The 14428-nt window shown below is 40.1% G+C and overlaps 2 protein-coding genes across 2 annotated transcripts; both read right to left on the reverse strand.

Annotated features, from left to right (window-relative positions):
• Positions 1-1475: 1475 nt before the first annotated feature.
• Positions 1476-7419, reverse strand: LOC110964721 (transmembrane protein 184C-like). The gene is made up of 12 exons (XM_022213525.2): positions 7135-7419; positions 5960-6115; positions 5746-5876; positions 5627-5663; positions 5335-5540; positions 3986-4060; positions 3796-3889; positions 3566-3678; positions 3037-3136; positions 2604-2681; positions 2421-2514; positions 1476-1970 (listed from the first exon to the last, which is right to left on the reverse strand). Exons 2-12 carry the CDS (start codon positions 6074-6076, stop codon positions 1699-1701), a joined length of 1317 nt encoding a protein of 438 aa, XP_022069217.1. The 5' UTR covers positions 6077-6115; positions 7135-7419; the 3' UTR covers positions 1476-1698.
• A 484-nt stretch (positions 7420-7903) lies between these two features.
• Positions 7904-14181, reverse strand: LOC110964723 (endothelin-1 receptor-like; the record flags this gene model as incomplete). The annotated part of the gene is made up of 7 exons (XM_022213528.2): positions 7904-9234; positions 11127-11235; positions 11888-12021; positions 12107-12259; positions 12496-12694; positions 13356-13483; positions 13891-14181. Coding segments are annotated over 7 exons (1113 nt in total), but the record flags the coding sequence as incomplete, so codon positions are not given.
• Between the last annotated feature and the right edge of the window lie 247 nt (positions 14182-14428).

Below are 14428 nucleotides of genomic sequence, written 5' to 3' on the forward strand. Positions count from 1 at the left end.
CGGGAGGACGAAGCACCGCCTCCAGAAAACCAGTGGAGCAGACACACAACAAGGTGCTGCACACACACACACACACACACACACACACACACACACACACACACACACACACACACACACACACACACACATGATGAACAGACATGTAAAACACACAAAGAGATGAACAAAATCAATAAAAAAGAAATATAAATATATAAAAACGAACACAAAGACGCTCAAAATGGGCACAAAAAGACAAAAGAGGGATTGGGATGACTGCAAAGACACTAAATCCAATAAAAACGGTGAAAAATTAATACAAATAAATGTAAAATGACAACAAAAGTGATGGGAAAGAGATAAAAACTGACTACAACAGAGACGAAATGAACACAAACAGGTGCAAAACCAGCACAAACACATAAAACAGCAGCAAAGAGACAGAAAATATCCTCCAAGAAACACAAACCAGAAGAAAATAATACCAACTGACGACTGATAGATGTAAAATGACCACAAAGTGAGCAGAAAGAGGTTAAAACTGACTAACAGGCACGCAAAATTAACACAAGTGCAAAACCAATGCAAACAGACGCACAACAACAGCAAAAAAAAAAAAACGGAAAACATCCACAAAAAGACAAGTGCCAGTAAAAGAATGATGCAAACTGACCACAAATACACGTGAAATGATCTCAAAGACACACAAAGTGACCAGAAAGAGGTTAAAACTAACTATAAGACACGCAAAATGAACACAAACAGATGCATGAACAACCACTAGGGGGCTCTGAAGGACTGCAAAGAGAGACGATGGCAAAAATACTCAAAAGGACCAAAAACACATGCAAAAATAATGACTACAAAGACTCAGAACGACTGCAGGAGCAGCGTAAAAAACACAAAATGAACACAAACTAATAAAAAAGTGACCACAAATAAGTGTAAAATGGCTGTAGAGCCACACAAAATGAGCAAAAACAGATTAAAACTGACTAATAGAGGCACAAAATGAACACAAATGGGTGAAAAAATATTGTATAGAGACAAAACAACAACAAAGAGACACAAAAGGATGACAAAGAGAAAAAATCAAACAAAATCTGATGCAAACTGACAACCAATAAGTGTAAAATGACCACAAAAAGACACAGAAGGACCAAAAACACATGCAAAACAAGGACCAAGAGACTCAGAGTGGTTGGACGAGTCAAAAAACTACATAAAAAAACATAAAATGAACACAGGCCCCCCCAAAATTCTGCAAAATAAGTGTAAAATGACTGCAGAGACACACAAAATGAACGTAGAGAGATTAAAACTGACTAAAAGACACAAAATGAACACAAATGGGTTAAAAATTATTGTATAGAGACGAAACAACAGCACAATATAACTAAAACCAACAAAAAAGACACCAACTAACCACAAAGAGACACACAATATGAACACAAAAAGATGTAACACCACGTAAAACGACCAGAACGATTAAAGAGGTTATAACTGAGTTGTGTTGCTTTATTGTGAGTCAGAACAAAGAGTAAAGTCGAGCCCAAGGACACTTCAGAAACACTTATGAAAAGTACATCTGACATCAAAATACACATTTCAAACATTTAAATCTGTTCAGTCAGACCACAGTTCGTCTTTGAGTCTCTCTGTCTTTAGTTTCACCCTGGAGGAGGAAGTCCAGACGTTTGCTTTGATCGGAGCGCCTCATTGGCCGGTCGGCTGCGGAAGCGAGGCGTCGCCGTCATCCTCCCAGGACGGAGACGTGAAGCCTGCGGGGGCGGAGATGGAGTGGGGGGCGGGGGTGTGGCCTAAGCCCTGGTACCGCCCACTGGAGGACGGGGAGGAGGGCATGGAGGTGGTCGCCGCGGTGACGGGGTCCTGGGAGGAGGCGGTGAGGAGGCCGGTGTGTTCGGTGTGTTCCGGACGGGCAGCGGCGCCGAAGTACATCTTGTTGGGTCGACCGAGAAACGTTCGACCTGAAGAGATTAAAAATAGTTAACGTCCAGCAGGAACCCAGCGAGGTAGGTAGGTGGTAGACAAAAGATGAACTTCCATCACAAAGAGACACTAAACTAGACAAATGAAGTTTTCGTCACCTTCACTTCTCATCCTCTACCAACATACAGTTCAAAATAAAAAACTATTTACCAACAGTTTTGTCACTAAATGCAATAATTCCATCAACAAAAAACATTAAAGAACCAAAAAAGTACTGAAAAGGTGTCACTGCAGCGACTTAAGTTATTAAATGTTGGTCAACTTAAAAACTTGTGTTCATACTTATGATAATAAAGTATATTACACTGAAACAGTTCTTTGAAATGAGCAGCTTAATTGTAACACCTAATTAACTTAAAGATTTGTGTTCTTATTACCAATCACTAAATGTTATTTTCTAATTTGTTGATTGATAATCTGACACTCACCAACATGGCGGACCTGCTCTGTGACATCAGCTCTGATGTCAGAAAAATCCCACATGGCCAGAAAGCTGTCGAAGCACGACCCCTCCTCTGCTTCCTGATTGGACGGGAAAAAGATGGAACAACAGCTGCATAAATATGCTTCATCGTAGGTAGAAGATTCAGTGGTTTGGTAGGCAGAGTTACCTGTACGTAGGGCTTGTAGGTGAAGGTATAATGGTGAGCGATGGCAGCCAGGAACATCTCTATGCAGATGATGAAGTCCTGTTGGTTAAAACATCAGTAAATGAGACAAAATGAATTCAGTGTCTGGTCGATAAGAGCAGTCTGATGATATAAAAGTCTGAGGAAATGGTTTTTGTTCCCTCAGTAAACATTTAACCTTAATCTGTACTTTTAAGTCTCCTTCAGAACAGCCTGATGTTCATTTAGTAAATTTTGGTCCCATTTAGAGGAAAATAGATTACATGCTTCATAGTAGGGTCACTATTAAAAAAACAAGCTGGCTGAGATGACATCAAGGTTCCTACATTCATTTTGTATATACAGCTTATGCTTTGAAAGGTCTGCCACAGCATAATATGAGTGAACATTATGGTCTGTTGGTTTGTGAATGTACCTGCAGACCAGTGGCCACAGCCTCCACACTGTCCCAGTCCCAGGTGTGTTTGTCCGAGATCACACCCACCTTCACCAGGAACGCTATGAACACCGCCTGCCTGAGGAGGAAATCAGAACATCAGTCACACGTTTCAAACCAGTCAGCAGATTTCAGAGCTCGTCTGAGAGTCTTTTAGATCCTCCTCTGATAGGGTTCAGCTCTGGTTCTGTTCTGTTTCATCCTCAGACTGAACAGTGATGATGTGTAATCGTCGTATCTAAGATTTGGTCTTTAGATTGACACCTGAGGAGGAAGTAAAACTGATTTGGTGGCAGTTTTTGTCAGAACTTAAATGTGTTTTTCCTCCTAAATGTCATGAGTCTATCTGCTGTACTGATGAAGTTCTGAGGCTCAGAATTGATGGAAAAAGTCCTTTAAAAAGTGATAAATCTGGACTTCAAGGACCTGGAATATTCACAGTCTGAAGGTAGAACTTTGCCTGTTTTCATTAGTTATACAAACCAACTGATTCTGGTTCCAGTCTTACCAGAATGAGACGAACACGACCAGTTTGACGCAGAGGAATTTGCCCACAGGCCTGATGGGAGTTAACTCCTCCTTCAGAGCTCGATACAGCAGAACCAGACAGTACATGGCAAACTGTGGACGGACGGGAAGGAAACTGTCATCGTTAGACGTTAGACAAAAGCAGGTAAAAGTGAATGTGGTTCAGACTGAGGTCACTTCCTGTTGCGTGACATCATGCTGCGTGTTTACCAGCTGTGAGATGTTGTTGATGATGACCAGGTAGGACCAGGCATTCCTGAAGCTGAAGTTAGCTTCATCATAAACCCCACACAGCTGACAAATGCTACAGACACACGGACGGGGGACGTCAGGGGGGCGTTACCGCGGTTACAGAGGTAAACTTACGGCGCCGTTAATACAGTTACAGTGGGATACTTACAGTGCTATCACCGTGGTTACGGGCCGGACCACAGTGTACTGTAGGACTCCCAGTTTGCACCTGAACAGCAGCACCCTGATGGAGACATAGAGATGAGTTATCATTAGATATCATTGGTTATCATTGGTTGTCATTAGATATCGTTGGTTATCATTAGATATCGTTGGTTATCATTAGATATCGTTGGTTGTCATTAGATATTGTTGGTTATCATTGGTTATCATTAGATATCATTGGTTGTCTTTAGATATCGTTGGTTATCATTAGATATCGTTGGTTGTCATTAGATATCGTTGGTTGTCATTAGATATCGTTGGTTATCATTGGTTATCATTAGATATCATTGGTTGTCATTAGATATCGTTGGTTATCATTAGATATCATTGGTTGTCGTTGGTTATCATTAGATATCATTGGTTGTCATTAGATATCGTTGGTTGTCATTAGATATTGTTGGTTATCATTAGATATCATTGGTTGTCATTAGATATCGTTGGTTATCATAAGATATCATTGGTTGTCGTTGGTTGTCGTTAGATATCGTTGGTTGTCATTAGATATCGTTGGTTATCATTAGATATCGTTGGTTGTCATTAGATATCGTTGGTTATCATTAGATATCATTGGTTGTCGTTGGTTATCATTAGATATCGTTGGTTATCATTAGATATCATTGGTTGTCGTTGGTTATCATTAGATATCATTGGTTGTCATTAGATATCGTTGGTTATCATTGGTTATCATTAGATATCGTTGGTTGTCGTTGGTTATCATTAGATATCGTTGGTTGTCATTAGATATCGTTGGTTATCATTGGTTATCATTAGATATCGTTGGTTGTCATTAGATATCGTTGGTTATCATTAGATATCATTGGTTGTCATTGGTTATCATTAGATATCATTGGTTGTCATTAGATATCGTTGGTTATCATTAGATATCATTGGTTGTCGTTAGATATCGTTGGTTGTCATTAGATATCGTTGGTTATCATTAGATATCGTTGGTTGTCATTAGATATCGTTGGTTGTCATTAGATATCGTTGGTTATCATTAGATATCATTGGTTGTCGTTGGTTGTCATTAGATATCGTTGGTTGTCATTAGATATCGTTGGTTGTCATTAGATATCGTTGGTTATCATTAGATATCATTGGTTGTCGTTGGTTGTCATTAGATATCGTTGGTTGTCATTAGATATCGTTGGTTGTCATTAGATATCGTTGGCTGTCATTCGATATTGTTGGCTATCAGTGGTTATTATTGGTTATCTGTGTTTTTCATTGATTATATTTTATATTTCACTACTTATCCTTGGCCGGTGACCCCCCATGTCGCCCTGCTCTTACTCTCCCATCGGCCAGGCGGGGCAGCAGCACAGCGGGGGCAGATGGGCCTGCTGCTGCTGCACCTCCAGCATCATGACCAGACTGGGATACTGGTTACTGAGGAAGTTGAGGAGGAACACCAGGAAGTTGTAGATGACGTAGGCCTCGTAGCACTCCCTGCAGGTGTCCACGTAGATGGCCAGGCTGGGGTAGCGCAGAGCCAGCCACTGAGAGGAGCAGACAGAACATTCAGCTCATCGAACAGGAGGTCTTTAGATGGAAACAGGAGTAATCACGGTGTTTAATGACTCACGCTGTCCAGACTGTAGATCGGAACCATCCACAGTATCCTGCAGAAAAGACAGAGGGTTCTAGGACTCATGTGGTTGTGTGTTTGTGTTGTTTATGTTGGTGTACAGCAGGTGTGTTTACCTGATGATGGGTTTCTGTAGCTCTGGCTGGGTGTAGTGGACCATGTGCTGCAGGATGTCCCATAGAGAGATGGGGATGGTGAGGAACACGAACACGCCGGCGATGAACCAGGCTTTGCTGTGAGTCCCGACCTGAACACAGAACATAGAGCAGAATAAAGATCTGCTGCTTCTGCTCAGAGTTCTGTCAATGCTGCTGCAGAACAAGGAGAAACCTTGTCTTTCTGAAGCTCCCAGATGCAGAGCGGCAGCACAGCCACCAGCAGCAGAGCGTACAGAACCAGAACCAGAGGGCGGATCCACCTCCTCCACTCTGCACAGGAACACGGCATCACGGCGGCTTCACCCTGAGCTCCGACTACAGGTTCATCCTGAACGCCAGAGGACAGGTGGAGTTACACAGCAGCAGCCCTGATTCATGCTTTTATTCATTCTGTTTAGAAAAAAAAAGGCTGAATATGAAACTGCTTTTATTCTGACTTGTACAAGACAACTGAGTGATTCTGAAAAGTTAAATTCTGTTAGAGGAACCTGCTGAGATATAATCTGGTGTCACGTGTTACTGAATTTTTTTAAATACAGACATGAAAAAGACATGTTCGAAGAAATAATAGCTAAATACATGTGTTTTGGTTTTAAAAGCATGAATATAAAGTGGTCATATCCAAACAGTGTAGTAAGAAAGTTTAAAAAACATGTCAGAAATTTAAATTTAAAAAAATTTAATGTGTGAGTTAAATAGTTTAAACATGATTTAAAAAAAATAAGATAAAAGATCTTAAATATAACAAAATTTGAGATGAGAAACAATAGAAATACTGGAATAAAATTCAAAAGTTTAGGATTAAAATGTGGTAAGTTTTTAAAAAAATATGACATAAAAATGTTGTTAAAAATATGAGACTAAAAAGTCAAAACTATGGCATAAATTTGATCAAATTAAAACTATTATACAATTAAAAATGAATTAAAATTAGGAAGATTTTTCAAAGATGAACTAATTAAGTAAAAACTAATTTTAAATACAAGCTGTGAGATTTAAAAAACAAACATTTTTTAAAACTTGAGATTAGTGATTTAAAAATATTTAAAATTGGAGATTAAAAATGTGATGAACATTTAGAATTATGAGGAAAAAATCTAAGTTAAATAAATGTAAAATATGACACACATATAGACATAAACGCATCATCTGAACATCTGGTTGTTCCATTAAAACATCCCTAAATTAAACCTGTGAAGTTAAACATTTACAGTAAACAGACATGAAGCTTCTTCCTGAATATTAATATTTGAAACTAAATCATGACAACAACAACAATCAGAGACACTTCCTGTTTGTGAAAACATCAAATCTGAGGAGCTTAAATCAATAAAAGTCATAAATAACCGGAGAGGAGAAGAAGAAGAAGCTGCAGATTCTCTCAGAGCGACTCTCGGCCTGTTTCCATCCTCAGACCTGCTGCTGTTACCAGGCAACGCATCCTCCTCCTCCACCACCGGACCGAACCGGACCGGACCAAACCGGACCGGGTCCCCGCTCCGTTTGATCCCGGTAGAGGCCTCCGGTCAGCGGACTGATCGATCGATCACCCTCCGGTAAGGTGGAGGCTGCGGCTGTTTGTCTGTCCGTCCTGAGCTCATACGTCACCGCGATGACGCTCCGCTACCGTCACGTGATGCGCAGAAAAGCGGCGCAGACACACACCCAAAAAGTAAACAATCGCCTTGATTTAAGGATTTTTAAAAACAGATAATCTCTGTCCCTGAGAGAAACGTAAAAATATATATAAAATAAAAATAAAAAATAGTGTCAGAATAATAAAAAAAGTTTAGGATATATATATAAAAAAACTGTGTGTGAAAAAAATAATAAATTAAAGATAGTTAAAAATAATGGGGTCACAATAAAAAATATATAAAGAGTCAAAATTCTGTGTTAAAAATTTAAAATATTGTTATATTAGAACAGATATGAAGCATAAAAATTATGTTTTAAAAATGACGAAGTAAAGAATTAATAACAGAGAAAAAGTCAAACATATGAGATAAAAATAAACTGATAATGTTGACTTTAGATGCAGAATCTTCATCTGGAAAACACATGACACAGTTTTTACTGCAGTTTTTAATGAAGACACAAAGAAAACCTCAACAGCTCAGAGAATATAGTTTTATTGAGAAATATACATTTAATTCAATACAATAAATCAGCTGAAAGTATACCTGCATCCACTGGAACATTTAATACATAAAACATGGAAATAAATACAATCAATGACCTGAAGTGAGCAACTCTCTGATTGGACCACAGCTCCAGTTCAACCAATCAGGTTCCTCCACACTGAACTGGTTCTGTTTCAGTCTCTGGACTCACCATGGACGGACCAGAAAGAACTTTTGTAGTCGTTTTTGGTTCCAATTTGGCCACTTTGTGTTTCATTTGAGTCTTTTTATGTCTCTTAGTTGCCATTTTGTGTCTCTTTGTGATCTTTCTGTTGATCTAATGTCTTTTTGTCCACATTTGATCTTTTTTTTGGATTGTTTTCCACCTTTTCATCGTTGTTTTGCATTTGTTTGCTGCTCTTTGTGGTTGTTCAAAGTTAATTTTAATTGAAATTTCAATCATTTTGTGTCTCATTTGTGTCTTTTTGTGTCTTAGTTGCCATTTTGTGTTTCTTTGTGAGCTTCCTGTTGATTGTATGTCTTTTTCTTGTCTTTGAGGACATTTTCTGTCATTTATGTTATTTTGTGTGTGATTCTGTTTCTTTGTGGTTGTTTGCATTGGAATTTCAATCATTGTGTGTCTCATTTTGGTTGTTTTACAAGTTCTCGTGGTCATTTTGTGTCTGTTTGTGGTCATTTTGTGTCTCTTTGTGGTCATTTTGTGTCTGTTTGTGGTCATTTTGTATCCGTTTGTGGTCATTTTGTGTCTGTTTGTGGTCATTTTGTGTCTGTTTCTGGTTATTTTGTATCCGTTTGTGGTCATTTTGTATCCGTTTGTGGTCATTTTGTGTCTGTTTGTGGTCATTTTGTGTCTGTTTCTGGTTATTTTGTATCCGTTTGTGGTCATTTTGTATCCGTTTGTGGTCATTTTGTGTCTGTTTCTGGTTATTTTGTGTCTGTGGTCATTTTGTGTCTGTTTGTGGTCGTTTTGTGTCTCTTCGTGGTCATTTTGTGTTTCTGTCTGGGTTAAAGTTCAGTATATTTGTGTTGTTCATTGATCTGTCCATGGTGGTCACATAAAAATGTCTTTATTCAGTGAGTTCTGACCCAAACAGAGTGACTGTTTCGCACATCGGACGTGAACCTGTGATAAAAGTGGAACATTTCTCCAGAATAAATACAGTATAATACAGGCTAAATGGTGCAGACTAACTCCTGGAGCGGCTCAGTGTTCGGTGTGTTTGTACTGTAGACTGGTTCCATGGTGGAGGGGAAGCAGACTGTTGGACAGAGAACCAGAATAACACCAGCAGCACAGGCAAGACTGACAGACAGACAGACAGACACACACACACACAGAGTAAACAGCTATTAAATGCTCCGTTTTTTCAGTGCTGTATCCAATAAATTACATTCCTCTGTGACCAAACTGTTACGGTGCTGTGTAGGGTCCAAAATAAATCATCACATTGATCTACACAATTAAAAACACTGTAATGCCTCAGACTAAACATGCTTTATAGACCATTTTTTAGTCATTCTGGATAAACTTTAAGTGATTTTAGACATGGACGAGTGGCATTTTACATCATTTCTGTGCAGGTTTAATCTCTAATTTGCAAACTCATTAAATTAAGTCCCACCATAAATAATATTGTTGCCTCTTAATCTCCATATTTAAACATGTTTGGTTCATTTATAGCATCAGTCATCGTCTTATTTACTGGAAAGCACTGAAATGTGCTTAAAAAAATAAAACAAAATGTCACAGATTTAGGATCTCCTTTATTAGTTTGAATCAGTTTTCAGGTTTTGTTATTATTATTGTTAACAATAATTTAATAAACATTATTATTATAACCATAGAAGCAATACATTATTATTAATAATGTTACAAATAATGCAGTTATTACTGACAGTATTATTATTAACAATAATAATAACCATGATAACTTTATTATGATTATTATTATTATTATTATTGAGTCGTAGGATCCCTGTTGTCTCTCAGCTTTAAACGGCTTGGTAAAGTGTAGGAGGAGGTCGGGGTGGATGGAGGGTCTGCACAACATCAGATTCTCAGATTAAACCACAGCATTTGAGGTTTTTGTCTGAGCAGGAGGTCAGTTTGAACTCAGTGAATGTTGTTGTTTTAGAGCTTCCAGATGTTGGGGGAACTTTTAAACTGCTCTTAATGTGAAAATCTGCTGTTATACAAGTGTTTAATGGGGTCGAGACCTCTCCGGGTTCAGATATCTACAGATAAGTCAAACATCTCCGGGTTTACATCCAAGTCTCACGACCTCTGACTCTGTGACCTCACTGTGACCTCACAGTGAGGTCACGACGACTCGGAGACTCTCAGCTGTTTGGACCAAACGTTATAAACATCGTCTCTTATCTTTTTATGGTTTTCTGTCTCCATCCGGTTGTTCTACGTCATTTGAGTTATCTGACATTTTTTGTGCTGATTTTTGTCCCTTTTCTCTCTGTTTTTTTCATGTCTTTGTGGTTTTGACATTTAATTTTAGCAACGTGTTACGTTTAGGTTGTTTTGCATTTTGCATCTCCCTGTGGCCCCTCAGTGTTTCTTTTGGGTTGTTTTCTGTCTCTGTGGTGTCACAATCGTCTAAAATGACTTGAAAATGGTCTAAAACTACTTAAAGTTTGTCCAAAATGACTAAAAAATGGTCAGAAATGACTTAAAATGGTCTAAAATGCCTTAGAGGGTGTCATAGATGACTTTAAAATGGTTTAAAATATCTTAAAGTTTGTCCAAAATGACAAAAAAATGATCTAAAATAACCTAGTTTGTCCATTCCAAAAAAACTAAAAAATGGTCTAACAAAAATTTAAAGTTTGTCCAAAATCACTAAAAAATGTCTTAAAAGACCTAACATGGTCTAAAATGACTTCAAATTTGTCCAAAATTACTACAAATGGTCTAAAATTACACAACGTTTCTCCAAAATGTCAAAAAAAGGATTAAATGACGTTGGTTGTCATAAGTGACTAAAAAAAAGATCTAAAATGACTTAAAGTTTGTCCAAAATGACAAAAAATGATCTAAAATGCCTAATAGGTTGTCATAGATGACTAAGAAATGATCTAAAAGGACTTAAAGTTTGTCCACAATGATTAAAAATGGTCTAAAAGGACTTAAGCCTACATAACCATTTGATCTTCCATCACACTCTGACTACTTTCTGTTCTCACCTTGAAGCAGTTTTTGAACTTCTTGGAGACAAAGAAGAGGATTATGGGATTGATGCAGGAGTTGATGGTCGCCATGTTGTTGCTGAAGTAGTCGAGTACCAACAGAAAACTGACAGGAAGAGAAAAAGCACCAAGCTTTAACTCTGAACCATAAAACCTGATGAAAGTATCACCACAATGACTCCAGAAACTGTAAAAACAAACTTCAACTGATCGTCTGTGGCAGAATATTTAATCAAAGTCGCCTCGTGCTAAATGTCTCCTTAAAAATATGTCAAAAATTACCTGTCTGCTCTGAACGAATCCTTTGATTGATTTTTAGTCATCAGGTGGAGCTTCAGCAGAAACAAAACAGCTGAACTTTTCTTCTCGTTCTTGAAGAGAGAAGTTGTTTTTCCTTTTTTTATCTGATTTGTTTCTTCAAGTGAACCCACAGTGAGGAAAAACAACTTCCAAAACCACCTAAACTGGTCAGAAATGACTTCAAATCTGTCGTATCTAAGCGTATCTAAACTGACCCCCAAAAAAATCCAAAATGAATTAAAGTTTGTCCAAAATGGCCAAAAAATATGGTCTAAAATGATTTCAAGTTTGTCCAAAATTACTAAAAAAATTGTCTAAAATGACCAAAAATTTTTTTTTAAATGACTCAGTTTTTTCTAAAATGACTTAAAGTTTGTACAAAATTACAAAAATTGGTCTTAAAGTTTGTCTAAAATGACTAAAACCCAGTAGAACAGTGCACTTCCAGGTGAACCTACTTGAGCAGCTCACAGCGGTGAGCGTCGTGGGAACTGTAGACCGTCCTCTTCAGCAGGCGGCTCAGATGAAGAGGGAACCAGCACAGAGCGAAGATCAGAACCAGGCAGAACACAGCTTTGGCCACTTCTCTACGCTGCAACACAAACAGAACAGAACAGAACCTCAGTCAGGTGTTCTCCGTCCAGCTGGAGTCCGGCCGCTCTCAGGTCTGCTCTCACCTGCTTCAGGTGTTCGCTCAGAGAGATCCTCAGGCTGCCCTTCTGGTGTCGCAGCATCTCAAAGGTCATCAGACCGTAAAACACGGCAGAACAGAGCAGGGGAACGCAGAAGTAGAACCCAAACAGCCACCAGTCCTTGGCATCGCGGTAGAACTGCAGCAGAGCACAAACACACACAGTGAACTCACACATAAACACAGAAACAAACACACAAACACACAGAACATCTCATGAAGGTCCAGACTTTGGAACGTTCGAGACAGTTTGAGACGGTTCTGTATGGATGGTCTGCAGGGACGGTTCCTTTACTATTTCATTTCATCCTGTTACAGGGTGATTCCAGGAGATCTCAGTCAGTCCACCTTAAATCTAACGGTAAACAGACTCACTTTCATGAAGGGTGTTGTGGGCTGCAGCATGCAGGTTCTCATGGTGACGTTCCTGTACTCGAAGTTCACCATGTCGAAGCCGACGGCCTCGGGGATGGCCAGAAACACCGACAGCAGCCAGATCACCACGATCTCCAGCGCCGTTACCGTGGGAACGCCTGTCCCCTGGATCCGAGACCAGGACGCCACGGCCCGGTACCTGTGCACAGGTGTTAGAAGGTTCTCCTCATTTCAGTTCCACAAAGTCAGTTCTAGAAGCAGCTTAACGTGTCAACATGACCTGATGTTTGCCTGTTTTTTACCCAGATTATTTAGTGGCTGTTGACCAGATGAGGCTTCAGCTCAAGTGTTAAAAAAGGGAAAAAACATTATATAACGTGACGGTTTGTAGAGGTTCTACCTAAACAAGGTTCTATTACAAAGAGGTTCTACAGGGATGGATCCCAAAAGAAGGTCAACAGCAACGCTTCTCTACAGAATGTCTACAGGGACGATTATTTACAGATGTTCTACATGGACGCTTCCTTACGGATGTTCTACTTGGACGCTTCCTTACGGATGTTCTACATGGACGCTTCCTTACGGATGTTCTACTTGGACGCTTCCTTACGGATGTTCTACATGGACGCTTCCTTACGGATGTTCTACTTGGACGCTTCCTTACGGATGTTCTACTTGGACGCTTCCTTACGGATGTTCTACTTGGATGCTTCCTCACAGAGGGTCTACAGAGACGACTCATTAGAGATGTTCTACAGGGACAGTTCTTGTAATCAGACCATAAACAAAGGTTCATGCTGAGATATAAAATGTTCGTGTCGTGTCGTGTCGTGTTGTGTGTTCCTCAGGTGTGTTCTCACCTGTCCACACTCAGAGCACACAGGTTGAGAACTGTGATGCCGACTGAAGCTTTCTGCAGGAACGGAAACAGTTTACAGAGGAACAGACCGAACAGACTGTCGGCAAACGGCCACTGCATTGCCAAGAGCTGCACACACACACACACACACACACACACACACACACACACACACACACACACACACACACACACACACACACACACACACACACACACACACACATTAGGTTATCAGAGTGTGTTATCAGTGTGATATTTTTGTGTCGTTATCAGAGCAACACTCAACCTCCTGACTGAGACACACAACAGCTATGAGGAAGTTTTTTCCCACAATGCACCGACACACCAACAGTTACTGATGCAAACAAATAAACAGCTGCTGATGTAAACAAACAGCCAGCTGTGATGTAAACAAATAAACTGCCACTGATGTAAACAAATAAACAGCTGCTGATGTAAACAAACAGCCAGCTGTGATGTAAACAAATAAACAGCTGCTGATGTAAACAAACAGCCAGCTGTGATGTAAACACCTTGTAGACGTTGATGGGGATGTCGATGGCGATGTAGATCAGGTCTCCCAGCGCCAGGCTGGCGATCAGGGCGTTGGGTCCGTTCCTCATGGTTCTGTTCTGGCAGATGATCCGGAGCAGCGTGGCGTTCCCGACGATCCCCACGGCAAAGATCAGGCAGGACAGAACCGTGTTGATGTACTTGAAGAAGGTGTGGATGGACGTGGACTTCAGGCAGGTGGGCGGTATCTGTTGGACCTGGACCTCCCGGGTCCGGTTGGAGGACTGAGACAGAGCCTTTAGATCCGGTTTGTGCTGCAGCTTGTTGGAGGACGTCGCTGACTCTCCGTTTAAGGTTACACTGTGACGGTCCGTCTCCGGTTCTGGAGGGAGGTCGGTAGCGAGCAGGTCAGGCAGGTCCGACATCATCAGATCTAATCGTGACACCTCAGATGTGAAGTTTCCGTGGCAACCAACCAGTCCGACAAGCACCAGACAGAGAACCAGCAGCATGGAGGAGAACCCAGAGCCTGCTGTGATCCCAGAACCTTTGACTCTG

This window comes from Acanthochromis polyacanthus, chromosome 23 (genome assembly GCF_021347895.1).
Source record: "Acanthochromis polyacanthus isolate Apoly-LR-REF ecotype Palm Island chromosome 23, KAUST_Apoly_ChrSc, whole genome shotgun sequence".
Classification (NCBI taxonomy): domain Eukaryota; kingdom Metazoa; phylum Chordata; class Actinopteri; family Pomacentridae; genus Acanthochromis; species Acanthochromis polyacanthus.